This window comes from Typopeltis vanoorti, chromosome 15, assembly GCF_054136105.1.
Source record: "Typopeltis vanoorti isolate ZY-2024b chromosome 15, IOZ_Tvanoo_1.0, whole genome shotgun sequence".
Taxonomy (NCBI): Eukaryota; Metazoa; Arthropoda; class Arachnida; order Uropygi; family Thelyphonidae; genus Typopeltis; species Typopeltis vanoorti.
Genome location: NC_143563.1, coordinates 62,706,157 through 62,722,276, shown reverse-complemented (window position 1 = coordinate 62,722,276; position 16,120 = coordinate 62,706,157). Strand labels below are relative to the sequence as shown.

The window sequence follows — 16,120 nt, the reverse complement described above, 5'->3', positions numbered from 1 at the left end:
TGTGAACTGTAGACTAAAATACACAAAGATTATTGGAAAAAAAATGAAAGAGTTTGAGAACAGGAACCAAACCTTGAGAGATTAGTGGCAAGCCTTGAAGAAAACCCTGATTGATTCAGCCAGAGAGGCATGTGGTGAAGTTGTCTGCAAGGATAGAAAATCAGAACTCCATGATGGACATAGGAAGTTAAAGAGGCAGTGAAGGAAAAAAGAAAGCATATCAAAAGTTCCTGTCGAATAAGTCAGCTTGTGCTCTTAGAGAATACAGAGACAAATGTAAGAAAGCTAAACACAGTGTAAAACTAGCTAAACAGAAGTCATGGGAGGACTTTGTCAAAAACATAGAAAATAAATATCAAGAAGGTGGTAAGATATTCTAGAGGTTGTTGAAGAAGCTTAGAAATGGAGGAAAGAGTGCTGTAAAAGGAGTTAGAAATGATAAAGGTGGCATGAAAACAGGAGAAAAAGATATCCTGGAAGTATGGAGTAATTACTTCGAAAAATTGCTAAATGAAACAAGCAGCGATTGCACAATGTTAAAAAACACTCAACAGGCATACAATCAGAAATGCATATCCATACTTGAAGTAGAAAAAGCCATCAAAGGGTTGAAATGTGGAAAGGCAGCAGGAGTAGATGATATTCGGCCAGAAATGCTGAAATATGGTGGTATAAAAGTCTTACACTGGCTGCACTGCATACTTCAGAAGGCGTGGACAGAGGAGGACAAATCCCAGATTATTGGAGTAGAGCTATCATAGTACCCATATATAAAAAGGGAAATAAAACTGAATGTGAGAATTACAGAGGTATTTCCCTACTGAGTGTTCCTGGCAAGATTTATGCCAGTATACTTGAGATACAGTTGAGAAGAATTGTGGAAGAAAAGCTTGGTGAAGAACAAGCTGGATTCAGGCCAAATAGAGGCTGTCAGGATTAGATCTTCACATTACGACAAATGGTTGAGAAAGCATGGGAATATAACAAAGATCTGTATTTAAGTTTTGTCGATCTGGAAAAGGCATATGACAAGGTGCCAAGAGAGAAGCTATTCAACACGCTACAGTTATATGGTGTCAATGGGGCAGTATATCAAGCAATACTTAGTCTTTATTTGAGTTGCAAGTCAGCAGTTAGAATTGAAGGAAGTATAGGAAGATGGTTCAATGTTAAATCTGGTGTGAGACAAGGATGTACATTATCCCCTCTTTTATTCATTATCTATATGGATCACATTATGAAGGAAAGTGGTATTAAACATGATATCAGAATTGGAGATGTTAATGTCAGCTCTTTGCTTTATGCAGACGATGTTATACTTCTAAATAAATCCACTACAAGTTTGCATGATTCCCTGACTAATTTGAATAACTGTTGTAATAGATATGGTATGAAGGTTAGCAATAAAAAGACAAAGACAATGAAAATAGGCAGAATCATTGAAAATATCATCTGTGTTGTGAATGGAGAACCTGTGGAATAAATAAAACATTTCACCTACATAGGCACGATTTTTAGTGAAGATGGTAAATTAAATGTGGAAATAGACAACAGAATCTACAAAGCTGGTATGGTAGGAAGTTAATCTAATAAATTCATATGGAATAAGAGAGAAATTAGTCAAAACACTGTTCAAACCAGTTTTAACTTATGGATCTGAGAGCCTGGTCAGAAGTAAAACACTTGACCAAAGACTAGAGACCGCAGATATGAGAGTCCTGAGAAAGATTAGAGGCACGAAGAGATGGCATCAATGGCAATATATTAAAAACGAGGATATTAGGAAAGAACTGACATTGTCAGCATCCAGGAATGCGTTAGCAGAGCTAATCTCAGGTAGTATGGTCACTTAAACAGAATGGGCAAAGAAAGATTAGCAACGCAAGTGTTCTCTGCCAGGTTGGCAGGAAAACGACCCAGAGGAAGACCAGGATATAGGTGGATTGATACGGTACAATGTGCCTTAGACAATAGAAATATAAGATCTGATAATGATAATATTGGAGTCTTTACAGGTAACAGACTGATTTGTAGGAAAATTGTAGATAGGAAGTTAGTAATGATGTAAATTTTTCATGTAGTACTATCGTATCCTGTACATCAGGAATTGTACTGTTTTGACGTACAGGATATGATAATAAAAGTATTATCATATTCTGTTCGTCAGGAATGTATGTCAGGAATTTGATGATGATGTTACTGAAATAAGACTATCTATAAGAAAGAATGTTTTCTCATGTTATCTCAAATAGAATTTAGCTTTCATGTAATTTCTAATAAATAATTGATTAATTTTTTTCCCTCACTAGAAGTCATGCCAGTAGAATAACCTGTGATCAAATTTATTGTTTCTTTACTCACTGTATGTAATGTAACTCAGCTTGTGCTTGTGTATTTGTATATACTCCAGATGTATTTGTATATACTCCAGATGATGATCTTGATATGAAGATCGAAATGTCAGGAAATTAGAAGAGAGTTATTTATAACACTGTTCTAAAGTCCATAATTTCTAAAATGAATTTTGAAGTTAATGTTTGTATGTATAGCTTATGTTCAATATTTAGGAGAGACTTGCTCCTCTGTAGTTTTCACAGTTACCTCGATTGCATAATAGACATTCTGTCTTCTCATATACATTCTCAATAAGACTTCAGAAAGAAGTAAAAAGGGGCTTCTAAATCTCTGACAATCCTAGTTATAAGAATTAAAAGGTGGGAGGACCTTCATCACTGATTTCATGATAATGCACTCGGCTTTACTGTAACAAACTATCACTATCAAAAATCCTAGCCATTCTCATTAGTAAATACTATTCTAAGGAAGTTCATTGTGGCAAATATTTTTGCTATTCAGAACTCTTCCTTTTCTCCCTGTGAGTTTGCTATAGTGAAAGTCGACTATGATTATAATAACTTTTCTTTACAATTCTCATTCCTTGCAGGTACTACCACAAGAACAGTGACTATTTTCCAAACTCTTGTACAGGATCTTGCAAACTAAAGCTGATTTGTAGGCTGCGAAGTGGACGCTCTTTTGACTCTACTTTATGTAAAAATATTTATAAGCTTTAGAAGTATTATTTTAATGATAAAAGTTGAAGAGCTGGCTTATTTGTGGTGATATATTAATCTATAATGGTTTACAGAGTATTAATGACACAATAACTCATGATTAATTTGAAAAAAACTTTATTTCATTTAATAATATTAGTTATTGAGAATGAGAATTGCAAATGCAGATTAATTAAAATGAAATAAATGATGGTTGGATTAAAGAGTAAACTTAACTTTATACAAATAGAGATGTTATGTATAACAGTATTTCAGATATAAATTAAGATCACTTTTTAACATCAGAATTTTTATTAAATCTTCTTAATATAAAATTGTTTTAATCTTACCTAGAATACACTTATATAAAAGGATGTGCATAAAATTTGTTTCTTTGCAGTGAAATTACAGCATATTTGCATTTTGTCCCTTTTTTCATCTATACATGTCTGATTTTGAGGTCTTCATTATGTTATCCACAGCTGAGAACTTATTTTCTGTACAGTCAACCAAAATTAATTATGACTTAAGTCTGGACATTATGATGGATACTTCAAAGCAGATTCTTGTTCAGTTTTTTATCCACTGAATTTGTAATTATGTTTTATTAATAACAAATTAAACAGTAATGAATGGCCTTGACATCAAATCACTGTTCTCAATATTACAGCTTCAGACAAAAATTTAAACACATGAAGGAAACCTAAGATGGAAGTATAGATATGAAAGAAAGTAAACAAACCTACATATAAATCAGGATTAAATTCTAGAGAAACAATGCATTTAAGTAATTAGTTTAAAGTTACACATCCTTATCTTTTATTATAATGTTACCCAGTGATCAGCATTTATTATGGTAAAATTATGGAGACTGCTGTCATGTTAGGAATAATAACTTTAATTTCCTGACATTTCAACCTTCATATTAAGATCATCATTTGGAGTATATACATGTATACTCCAGATGAAATTAGTTAAATTACAGTTCAAACAGTATGCCAAAGTATAACTAATTTGGTCATATGTTACTGTTATCCTAACCTGTGTAGGGAAGGGGAAATAAATAAAAAACTACATCAAAGCTACAGTCCTGTTTTATTTTATATGACCAGAGATCAAATTCAATCATATTATCCTTTAATGAAAAATACTATTAAATGCTATAGCATTAGTGGCAATCTAAATCAATATTTAAAATAAGGGCTGGAGTAATTAATGGCTAGACTCCTGGAGTAAGGGATTGCTGGAGATCTACAGTCCTAATTATTATGACCTATTAGAACATAAGTTGCATGGGTCAGGTGTGTGCTACGATATTGTTTGATTTTTGGCCATGATTATTGTTGAGATTAGGGTGGTTGATTAGAATTTCACAGGCCTCATTGAATTTACACTTGTGCCAGGTTTTTGGTGTATTTGGTGCCCTTCCAGTCATTTCTGTATAGAATATCTGGACATGATGAAGAAGATCAGATGTTTCCATAGTTATTAATTTTGATAAGTTATTCGTGTTCTTTTTTCTGGATCTAGAAGTTACAGGTGTTTTGAATGTAGTAAACTCCAGGACAGACCAGAGGAGGAAGGGAATCCTTGGAGTTGAATAACTTCTTTCATTTTGCAGGTGGCATGTGGATGGCACACATTTGACTTATATAACTTTTGGGACTGTAGTCATTAATTACTCTAGCATAATTCTATAACAATGTTATCATTTAACTAGACAAGGGAAATGGATACACCATGATATGGTGTATCCATTCTTTTGGATTTTGCTAAGGCTTTTGACAGAATACAGCATGGCAGGCTGCTGCATAAATTGGACAAAATGGGTTTGGGTTATAGAATATTAACATGGATAAAAGGATGGCTGACTGACAGATATCAAAAAATGGTATATGGGGGATGTGAGGCTGCAAGATTTAAGGTAACTAATGGTATACCACAAGGATCAGTACTTGGTCCACTGTTATTCAATCTATACATTAATGATGTTGGGAAGGATTTGACAAGCAACATACAGCTATTTGCTGATGATACAAAGATAGGTAGGGTAATCGGGAATGCTACTGATATGCAGTACTTGCAGAATAATTGAATAGGCTGGAATTGTGGACATGTGAAAATGGGTGTCAGTTCAATGTCAGTAAATGTAAAGTCATTCACTTCGGCCTGATTAGATGTCCAATGTCATATTATATTGGTGGGATTAGGCTAGAAGAAACTGATGAGGCTAGGGATCTTGGAGTGTTAATAGATAGGAAGTTGAAGTTCAGGGATCATGTGGCAAAGATTGCAAATACAACTCAAAAGATAATTGCAATGTTGAAATGAACGTTCACATGCAAAGATAAGGATGCTATTTTGCCTCTTTACAAGGCCTTGATAAGACCTTACTTGGACTATTGTGCACAGGTCTGGTTTCCGTTGTGATTCTGATATATTGGAGAGAGAGAGAGTACAAAGAAGAGTGTTAAAAATGATATCAGGATTGTGGAATACTGATTATGAAGACAGATTGAGAATTTTTAGATTGCAGACACTAGCAAACAGGAGAAAGAGGGGAGATATGATTGAGACTTAAAAACTTCTGAAAGGGTCATACAGGATTTCATTTGATGAAAATTTTCAATTTATGAAGGGTTGGGAAAGGACGAGAGGGCATCCTTGGAAGCCGAGAATGAATACTGCTAAAAAGGGGTTGAGAGCTAGATTTTTCTCTCGAGGGTGGTGTGTGATTGGAATGGATTGCCATTGGATGTTGTGAGTGCAAGCAGTGTGAATGAATTCAAGAATAAGTATGATAGCTGGTGTATGTAATATGTGGCCTCCCTCAATGAGTTCCTGACTCCCTGGAGGTCTCTCTTAATAATAATAATTTAACATTAACAAATCTCAGCCCTTATTAAGTTACTTAATCCTGTAGCATTTTTACTTGTATTTTTCATTAAAGGATAATATGATTGAATTTGATCTTTGGCCATGTAAAATGAGGCTGTAGCTTTAATGTTTTTTCTCCAGAGATCAGGCTATAGGAGAGTAATAGATTTTTGACACACTTTAAATTGTAAAGTAGCCCCCCCTCTCTCTCTCTCTCTCTCTCTCTCTCTCTCTCTCTCTCTCTCTCTCTCTCTCTCTCTGTGTGTGTGGTGACTTTAGTATGAAGGTCTCAACATCAGGAAATTATTATTCTCAACATAGTAGTAGTCTCATGATTTGCCACAATAGATTACACATACTTGAAATTGACTCATCAGATATATTTGAAATCTTGTCTGTTCTTTGCTTCATGATAGGCCATCCAGTTCAGTCTAATCCAACGTGTGCTTGCTAAGATGGATTGGATTTTAAGAAACCGACATTAACATAACATACAATTTACTTAATTTAACAGAAATAGTAGAATTCCTTTCATCTTCTTCATGTAAAGCAAATGCTGGTTCAATTTCTGTTGCTTCATGAAAATAATCCATTTGAAATAAAATCTGCTGTTTTTTTCTGTAAAACACAAAATATAAGAATAAATAACAAAAGAAAAATAAATTACTCTCTAAAATTAGTTGATCTTTACTAAGAAATTTCATCAATTTATCATGTTCATCCATCTTACATGTTTGGCTCAGTTACCTGTCATCACACACCCAAGCAACTCCATAGAAACCTGATTAACTGCTCTGATAGTTGTTACTCTTGATAATCTACATAAATATGCTATGTCTATAAATTGCAGGAAGAAAAATCTGAGTTTTGGGAGAAAAAAAGCTAGAGTTCACTGCTATAGAGGTTCTAAATTTCATTCAGTGAATACATTTTACATGCATGCTCTCTAGAATTAGTCACTGCCAAACAATAACTGCTTGTCTTATTTTTCAAATATGAGATACATTTAAATAAAATGGTAAAGATTCATAGAATGCTGCCATGGATTTCATTGGAATTGGGGCTCAAAGTTTTGTCTATATTTGATGTCGTGATAGTCATAGTCTACTTTAATTTCTCTCACACAATCCACCTGAATATAAAACTGCTCAAAGTAAAATACATACTTTCAAGTATTTTTATTGCATAAAATTGATTTCTTAAACTTAACAAGGTTAATTGATGATAGCAAAATGTGCAGCTTCCTTCTTTAAAAGACAGACAAGCTGACCAAAACAGATTTCAACTGAATCAAAATGTTAATTGATACCAGTTGTCCTAATCAATAGTTTGAACACAGTTTTATAAGCCTGTTGTCTTGTCATTATTGATATGCTATTGCTTGTTCACTAGTGCATAACCTAGTTCACTAGGTTATGTATTATAGTGCACAAGCATATGAAATTCTTTACAAGCTCTAGTCCAAAGAACCAAAAGCGAGTCCATTGTTGCTGTGATTTCTTTTTATGAGGATGACCTCTTTAAAAAGTTGCATATATTTTCAGGCACTGTAAAAACACATAATTGCCAAATCCCAGTGGGGAGAGGGGAACACTCGGCAGCACATGCCTTCTTCCTCTTTATTATTTTTTTTTTTTTCAGGACATTCCATCCTCTTTTCTTTACAAAAAACAACCTGTTTGTTCTTATAAATGCTAGCATGGTTTGTCTAGAAATTCAGTACTAATATTCATCTCATTAAAGTCATGATGAAATTGTGCTGAAGGCTACATTTAGATTATATTTCTTTAGGATATTGGTAGTCTTTAAGGATACTTTTTTCCGCATAAGGCCAAGAGATTGTTCTCTCCATATACTTCATATACATGAGATGAAAGTGGGCAATTTTACTGTTCCATCAAGTTGGTTTCTTTGTATATGTGTGTTCTGTTAAGTACATTCTGACTGTTAATTAAATATGTAGTAGCACATTCAACTTCCTTTTGAGTTTTATTGTAAGCCCACAAACACCAACATGTACCTGCCTACTAGTTCAAATCATTTTTAAAACCACAAGTTTGGTATCCTACTCTCCTATAAAATGAATTATGACAGTCAGGTCAGTGAATCACTTCAACAGAATGGATATACAAACAATCAACCAACTCATTAGAATATTGTATCTTCTACATTTCCCTGTTTATTCGAAAAAATATTCATAAAATAGTTATAAGAAAGAATACATTGAGTTTATTTGGCCATATTAATACACATAAAGGAAACCAGCTAGCTTTGTTGCATATACTTGTGGCTTCTTCTGGGTTAGGATTAGGATGAATAAAAAAATTACAATGAAAGGCTAACATGAACTGTAACATCACTGAAATACAGAAACATTATTATTATTATTAACATCCAATCTCCATGGAGTCAGAGACTCATCATGAGAGGTACACATTATTGAAGACAAAACTCATCAAACTGTGCCTTAAACTGATTCAATATGTCTACTTTCACAGCACATTCTCAGGCAATGCATTTCACTCACCAACCACTCTCCATGCAAAGAACTTTCTTACTCCTCTGCTCACACCCTCCCTATATAGTTTCCAGCAGTGGCCTGTTTTTCTACCCCTCCTTCCCATTCTGTGAAAAATCTCTTCCATGTCACGAGACTTTGCTACGTTCTCTCAATCTGTTCTCATACTCCACATTCCAAAGACCACTGATCACCTTTGTGAATCTTCTCTGGACCCTTTCTAACATATCCTCATCACCATAAAAACCCAGGGACCAAATCTGTGCACAATAATCCAATATATCCACAATAACAAAGAGGTTATGATGCCATTGTATAACAGGATCCTCCACATCATGGCCATTATCCGATGTGAAATCTTCACAACTTGTGCTATGGGGCTCCTGAATTTCAAGTCCTTGTCCACCACTACTCCCAGGTCTCTCATTCCTCTACCTCCTTTAAAGTTTCCCCACCAAGTGTATACATTGTATTCCAATCTGCAATACAAAAATGGAGTGTGGAAGCTGGCATTTTTTTTTTTTGTTCATCCTAATCCTAATCCAGAAGAAGATACAAGTATGTGCGCTAAAACTAGTTGGTTTCATTTATTTGTATGTATTCGGTCAAATAAATCCAATGTATTCCTTCTTATAATTTGATTTTACTTGTCGAAAATCTGTATATTCATCAGAATAGTTTTCAAGACCATAACTCAAATTAAGACCCTACCTCTAGCATTTATGAAATCAGATGGTGGTGTTGCATTACTTACTTTAATCAAAAAGGTTAGTCTTTCGAAATGAAGAAGGAACGCCGAGTAGACATACAACATGATAGAAAGGACAAACTGATCTGTCTACATGCAGTTGAAAAAGAAAAAAAAGCACAGAGTAACCTGAAAGTTGGTCATACTGTTATACAACATCTGAAACACAAGCATCTCTTCAAGGAATGTTTGCTGCTAAATTTGGATCAGAGGTGGGTAATTACAGTAGGACTTACTTTGAGAAGCATTTGATTCTATAATAGGCCTTATGGTTTCATACCACAATAGAGCATCATGCTGTAACAATACTTGCAAGCACATCGGTAATGATGAGGCAGTAACAAACTAAAAAACTGTTGCAGTTCAAATTATTGATTAGGTCAATTAATTTCGTTTATCACTTATTACAAATCTCTTTTGCTTAATCCTGTCTTTACACCTTTTGAAGAAGGTAACAATATTAAGAGGAACTTTTGTTACTTTAAGAAATAAATTATGGGCATCAAAAATATGTGGAAGTTATCTAATTGTGTCTTATAATGTCATCAAAATTTTAGTATGAAAGCTTAATCCTGTCAATATCATTTTCATCATCTATTCATCTATGGTGAACATTTCTTTTTGCTATTGGACATGAATATTGAACTATGTATAACATGTTCAGTATTGTATATACATTTACACCTGAAGCAGTTTGATTTTGCTACATTTTTAGCTTCACACGAAGAAACACTGACTTATCACACTCTCATAATGCCTTCCCCAAGTTTGCTTCTTTAGCCATTTCTAATGGTTACAGTCATAACGTGAATTAGTGTAAATATTTAACACAATAGCAGATACCTGTACTTTAAGAAAGATGCGTATTATTTACGTTAAGTAAGTGTGAATAAATTGACAACTAATTAACAAAATACATATACAATCAACTCTTACTATAACAAACTTGTGCTATAACAATATGAAGGTATGACCAATGTTTCACAGCCACATTGCTCTTCTAAAGAAAATGTGCTATACCAACTATATACTATAGCAAATTGTTCCAATAGGCTCTGAGTTGGCTATAGATGCAAAGCAACTAAAATACTTTGAATTTATACCATTCCCTGTTGTGAAGTGTTTTCCTTCCATTCTTAATGTTTCAGCTGAGGTAACAGGCTTATTACATGTTTGAATAGAAATGTCTATCTTCTATTCATCATAATGCAATTGATCTGATCCATTTTACAGAACTGCTTCCTGTCCTACAAAACGAAAAGTATGTTGTTATAGACCATGTAATTTCACTTCAAAGGGACTTTATGCTTATCTCCTAGGTTTCTGTTATATTAATGTGTTTACATCTGACTTACCAAAAAAAAAAAAAAAAAAAAGCATTTTCTGGAAGACAAGTTATTTATGATGAAACTGAGCACTTTGTGTCTGTACTAGTTTAAAGATTAATTTATATTGAATTGGTTTATTGGCTTAGTTAATAATACTTTGGATTCTTTATAACTTTAAAAGAAAGTAGCCACAGCATCTGAAGTTATGAAAATTAATTCACATGGAATGTAATTTATGATGTTTATACATCTTATCAAATTAAGAACAACATGAGCCATTAATAGAAATGCGTTTCTTTAAAAAAATTTTAATAGTATTTATCTTTTATTTTGTTTTTGGATATTAATTACAAACAGAATTCAGTGGAAGAAGTTAAATCTTATGAATGAGAGAATAAAATCTTCTGTATAGATTTCCATTAAAGAAAATCTTTAATTCTAATGCACAATTTACATCTATTCTCAGTTCTATTTTCAGTTTTTTGAATTTCTTCATAGATAGCACTGTATACAAGTATTTATGATATGCCAACCTTATTGGCTGTCTGCTCTCCAACCAACAATCTATAGGTTTCAAATACTGCAGTGCATAAATGTTTGTAACTGGAGGTAGCACAAAGTTTTGTCAGTGCAAAACTTTTTTAAGCTTGGGTTTCTAGATTATTTATTAAATATACAACAGATTTACAATCTTTCATGAATAAAATTCACATTAAAATGAGAGAAAAAAGCATAGATAATAATTTAAAACATTTTAATGGAGTATATATTTTTGCTTTGAATTTAAATATTGAAGTATCAAAAAGAATCATGATTTAGGAAATTGACATTTATCAAAAATATTTCCTTTCAGTGCAGTCATTATATATTTTCAAAGAATAAATTTTTGATTAATGTCAAATTATAGATTCAATTTCTCATTACAAGCATGCTTTCTTTATACTGAAGAATGGATGTAAATTCTGCATTAGAATTAAAGATTTTCTTTAATGGAAATCTATACAGAAGATTTTATTCTCATTCATAAGATTTGACTTCTTCAGCCGTCTGATGGCTGTATGGTATTAATAGCTGTTTTGGACTGTGGGAAGTGCTTTTCAATTCTGAATAACTTTCAACAAAAAAAATCTGAATTTACAGTTTCTTGTGAGTCTATTTTCAGCCTTCACAGAACGTATTCTCGAGATGAAATGTAATGCAATTCTTAAAATGTAACTTTGTGCACAATTTCAAGTTTTTGACATTTAGTAATGGATCTCAAATTGTGAACACGTGCCAATTTTGGAAGGTAATGCGTATAATTGTGTGTTTGTGAGAGAGAGGAAAGGAGTCCTGCATAGAATTTTTTGTTAGCATATATAATCATTATTTTACTGAATCATAAAGCATATTAAAGTTTAAAACACCAAGTGCATTAACCATCTTAATATATAACTTTTATTTCTAGTAGGCTGGTGATGCAGTTAATTATAAGCCTTTATATTACATAACTGCTCACTTTCTTTCTCACTAATACTCAACATGGTAGTACAGCTTACCATGCTCATATATAGAATTTAAGTAAAGCGATTGCACATACTTCCTATCAGCGTTTTTAAATCAAATTAAAAGGTGATTTGACTGTTTTTGACTATTGTTTGTTCAAATCCGTAATCTCAGTTTAAAATTTCTATCTAACCTATCTTAGCCTAAAATTTCTCATATGCAATTTCTGATTTTAGAAATGTGCCAAAGGAAGTTAACTTCTGTTAAGTATATATCAAAAATTTCATACTACAGTTGACCCTTGAACAACACAGTTTGGGTCCACTTATGGTTTTTTTTTTTTTTCAATAAATATATTGGAAAATTTTTTTGAGATTTGTGGCAATTCCAAAAAACTTGCAGATGAACCACGTAGCTTAGAAATAGCAAAAAAATTAAGAACTTAGGTATGTCATGAATGCATAAATTATATGTAGATACTAGTCTATTTTATCATTTACTACCACAAAATATGAAATGATTTCCTTTCATCCTAACGGATGGTAGGGACAGCTATGCTACCATACTAGGGAAGTGACAATGAGCAAGGTGGTTTCCCGTTGCCTTCCTTGCCATGCTATGTCCTATGGCTTTATCCTGTGTGTTCATGGGTCCGGTTTGCCTGTTTGAAGGATGAAAAATCCCAGAATAAACTGAAAAACCCTACTGTCCATGCTCAAGATCAGCCAACTTGGCTATGGCTGAGGAAGATCTTTAAGCTCCTCACATCTCTGACAGGAATCGAACCTAGGACACATCTTCCACAGACATATGGTTGTGAAGCGCACAGCCACAATAAAATATACACAAATTATTATAAAAAAGCTAAAATTTATCAACACTTTGCACACATGCTTATAGGCCATACATGCTTGCATTTGCAGTTGAGAGAAATGTAAACAAATGTAAAAATGCAGTATTGAATCATAACTGCATAAAATTAACTTTTATTAATTAATTAGTTAAATTTAACTAGCATAAAATAAAAATTTTATAACAATTCATTCATTAGTGTATAGGCTAAGCTACCATAAAGCAATCATGTTGCTGCTTCGTTATCAATGCATGAGTCGTTATACATGTAAATAAATATGAATTTCTTTTTTATATTATCTTTTCATTTTTGATGTTTAGTGTTAGCAATATGTATAACATGTACAGTGTTTTGTATCATATGACAATATTGATGTAGGTACTGACAGGCAGACAATTCACCTTGTATATAGATGACAAACTTACGGTATCAATAAATACAATACAGTACAGTACTGTACTGTATTTATTGATACAGTACTGTAAATCTATTTTCTTTTCCTTGTGATTTTCTTAATAGTATTCTTTTCTCTAGCTTACTTTATTGTAAAAATACAGTATATAATACATATAACATACAAAATATGTGTTAATCAATTGTTTATGTTATCGTTAAAGCTTCCAGTCAGTAATTAAGTTCTGGGGGAGTCAAAAGTTATATGTGGATTTTTGATTGCATGGGTAGTCGGTGTTCCCCCCCCCCCACGTTGTTCATGGGTCAACTGTATAATGAAATAGTCTGAAAAATGTACTTCATTCATACAGTCTAATACAGTGACAAAAAATGTCTTTTGCATTATCTGGACCTATATGTGTAGAATATTGTTTCTGTGTAAATTTACAAATTTCTATGATCATATCCTTTTATAACAATTCTGTTATATTGTTATGAAAGGATGTAAAGGAAAAAAAATTTACATGAAATTTGGTTTTTGTGTTTCTACAAATATTTCAAAATCAGTAAAGATAAAAAAAAGTAATAGCCATTCATTAATAGTATTTAATTTTAATAATGCTGATGAATGTTGTAAGGATGAACATTAATTACTCTAATTACAGGATAGTAACTATTGTGTTGCCCTTGCATTTATTTTTATTTTTACAAGCAGTATTGTTCATACTAATACTTTTTTTTTTGTCACAGATTTAAACAGTATACTTGTGAGGTTCTAGTAATTAGCTATGAATAACCATTTATAATCATGATTATAAACGCAGTAAATATCATCTGTTAATATAATTTCTACAATAAACTAGTCAAAGCATTTTTTTTTTTCTCCTGTTGAATGTCATTTTGAACTTTGTGCCACATAAAGATAAAAAAAATTGTAATTAGTTGATATAACTAAGCATATACTGAATTTATACTTTTCCACATATCAGCTATTCTGATATCTACAAATATTTAATAATCTTTGTATTATGATTGGTGAAATGTACATCAACTACAGTCCAATCTGCTTAGTCATTCATTGCTGAAAATTCAACAATCTATACATCTTTTACTTCTCTTTACTTTAACATAAACAAGATGTCTTTGGAATTTGAATGGAAGGAAGTGACATCTTTCTCTCAGAAATGAATAGCTCCAAATAGATTGGGTGCTTTTAGTTTATGGATCACTAACTACAGTGTGAAATTTGCACTGCTCATAAATTTAATTTATGAGCAGTGCAGATGTGATACTTAAGTATGTTATAAATTTTGTGTTTTGATCAGGCTTAAAACAGAAATTAAGCCTATATTAGTTTATCTATTCATCTTAGGTCCTTTCTCAGAAAATTCTCCATTTCAATCCAAAGAGGTTAAATTATTTCAGTGTTACACAGCATGGAATACTGCAAATTTTAGACCGATGCTTGTTTTATGTATATAAGCTGTGTAGTAGTTTGACAGAATAAGTACTATTTTACATTTTGTGCTCTCTCTCTCTCATGCTCTTTCTCTAAAATATTTAACATTACATACTCCATTATAGAAATCTCACTAAATACTAGTCTGAACTAGTCATGTAAGTACTCTGAACTGCTAAGTCATTGCTTTAATTTTTAATTAGATTGATATATATATTTTTCAACTAGTCTATTATTGTTACAATACCAGCTTAGCAGAAGGTTCCTGTTTACTATATTACACAAGCAAATAAATTAAGAATGGTAGTAAATTTAGTAGCAACTTAATGTTTGAACATATGAACGTGCATAAAGATATATATATGATTAGTTATACATCAAATTGAAGGTCTTGGCTTTACTTTGAATTACCTTTTTTTATGTCATATTTAATGGCAAAGTTTGATGCTAAAGAATTTGCTTGATATATGGTAATCTTATATTAAGTTCTTATTTTGTCATAGAAATCTTTTTTTTTTAATTGTTTCTTTCATTTGATATGTGATCTTATATATATTTGATTTCTGAAATCTACTTTTACAGCTTATCTAAGCAACAAACTGAGTAATATTTAACAAGCTGCTTTTAATCAATGTGGAGAGATTTCTAGTTATATGTCATGAAGATGACATACAACTAGAAAGCTGTTTTGTGAATGGCTTTGAATTAGTTTCTATAATGCAGGAAAACCCTAGTGATAATCAGTCTGTTCTACTCGAATATAGAAACCTTCTCTTATTTGTCCATTTCTAAATGCTTTCCAAATAGGATAAATCATCCTGTGGGATTCTTAATTGCAGAAATTTTACATTTCCCTAAGTTTACCATTTTCTCATCCTACTTATTTTAAAAACGTATTCTTTAATATTCCTCTATCCATGTGTGCATATAGCAAGCCATATCTACCTCAATGATTTTGAACTGTATATAATACTTAAAGAATATCCCATGCAATAAATATATATACTGTTCTTTTTCTTGGTTGCAACATCGAAGAAAATTGAACCATATCCTAGCTTAAAAGCTTTGATGTTTTAGTCTGTAATGTGTTTATGCTAGTTTTACTATCGGAAAAGTAAGATAGTCCTAGAAATTATATTTAATATTTGAAACTGTATTCATTGTTTAGTTTTTATTTTTTGGCAGCTGTCATGATCAAACATAATATGTTTAATATATGTATATTTTTACTAGATGATTTTGAGTTGTGCTACGTATTAGATTGGAAAAGTTGTGTATATATAACTCGATATGTGTCATATTACATATGACATATTTACAGAAGTAATATAATGTAAAAAATTATTTGTTCATAAAATTACTTAATTCCAGATTCTGAAGGTTTCTTATTAATTTTATATGCTTTT

General features: G+C 32.0%; 1 protein-coding gene across 3 annotated transcripts in view; it reads left to right on the top strand.

The window, feature by feature from the left end:
- LOC150098808 (sphingomyelin phosphodiesterase-like) overlaps positions 1-3,113 on the top strand; it is a 127,146-nt gene extending 124,033 nt beyond the window's left edge. For all 3 annotated transcript variants that reach the window (XM_090405718.1, XM_090405716.1, XM_090405717.1), the window contains exon 13: positions 2,945-3,113. In XM_090405718.1, the coding sequence (XP_090261844.1) occupies positions 2,945-3,074 (130 nt within the window). In that variant the 3' untranslated portion in view covers positions 3,075-3,113. The remainder of the gene's footprint in view (positions 1-2,944) is intronic.
- The last annotated feature ends 13,007 nt before the right edge of the window (positions 3,114-16,120 follow it).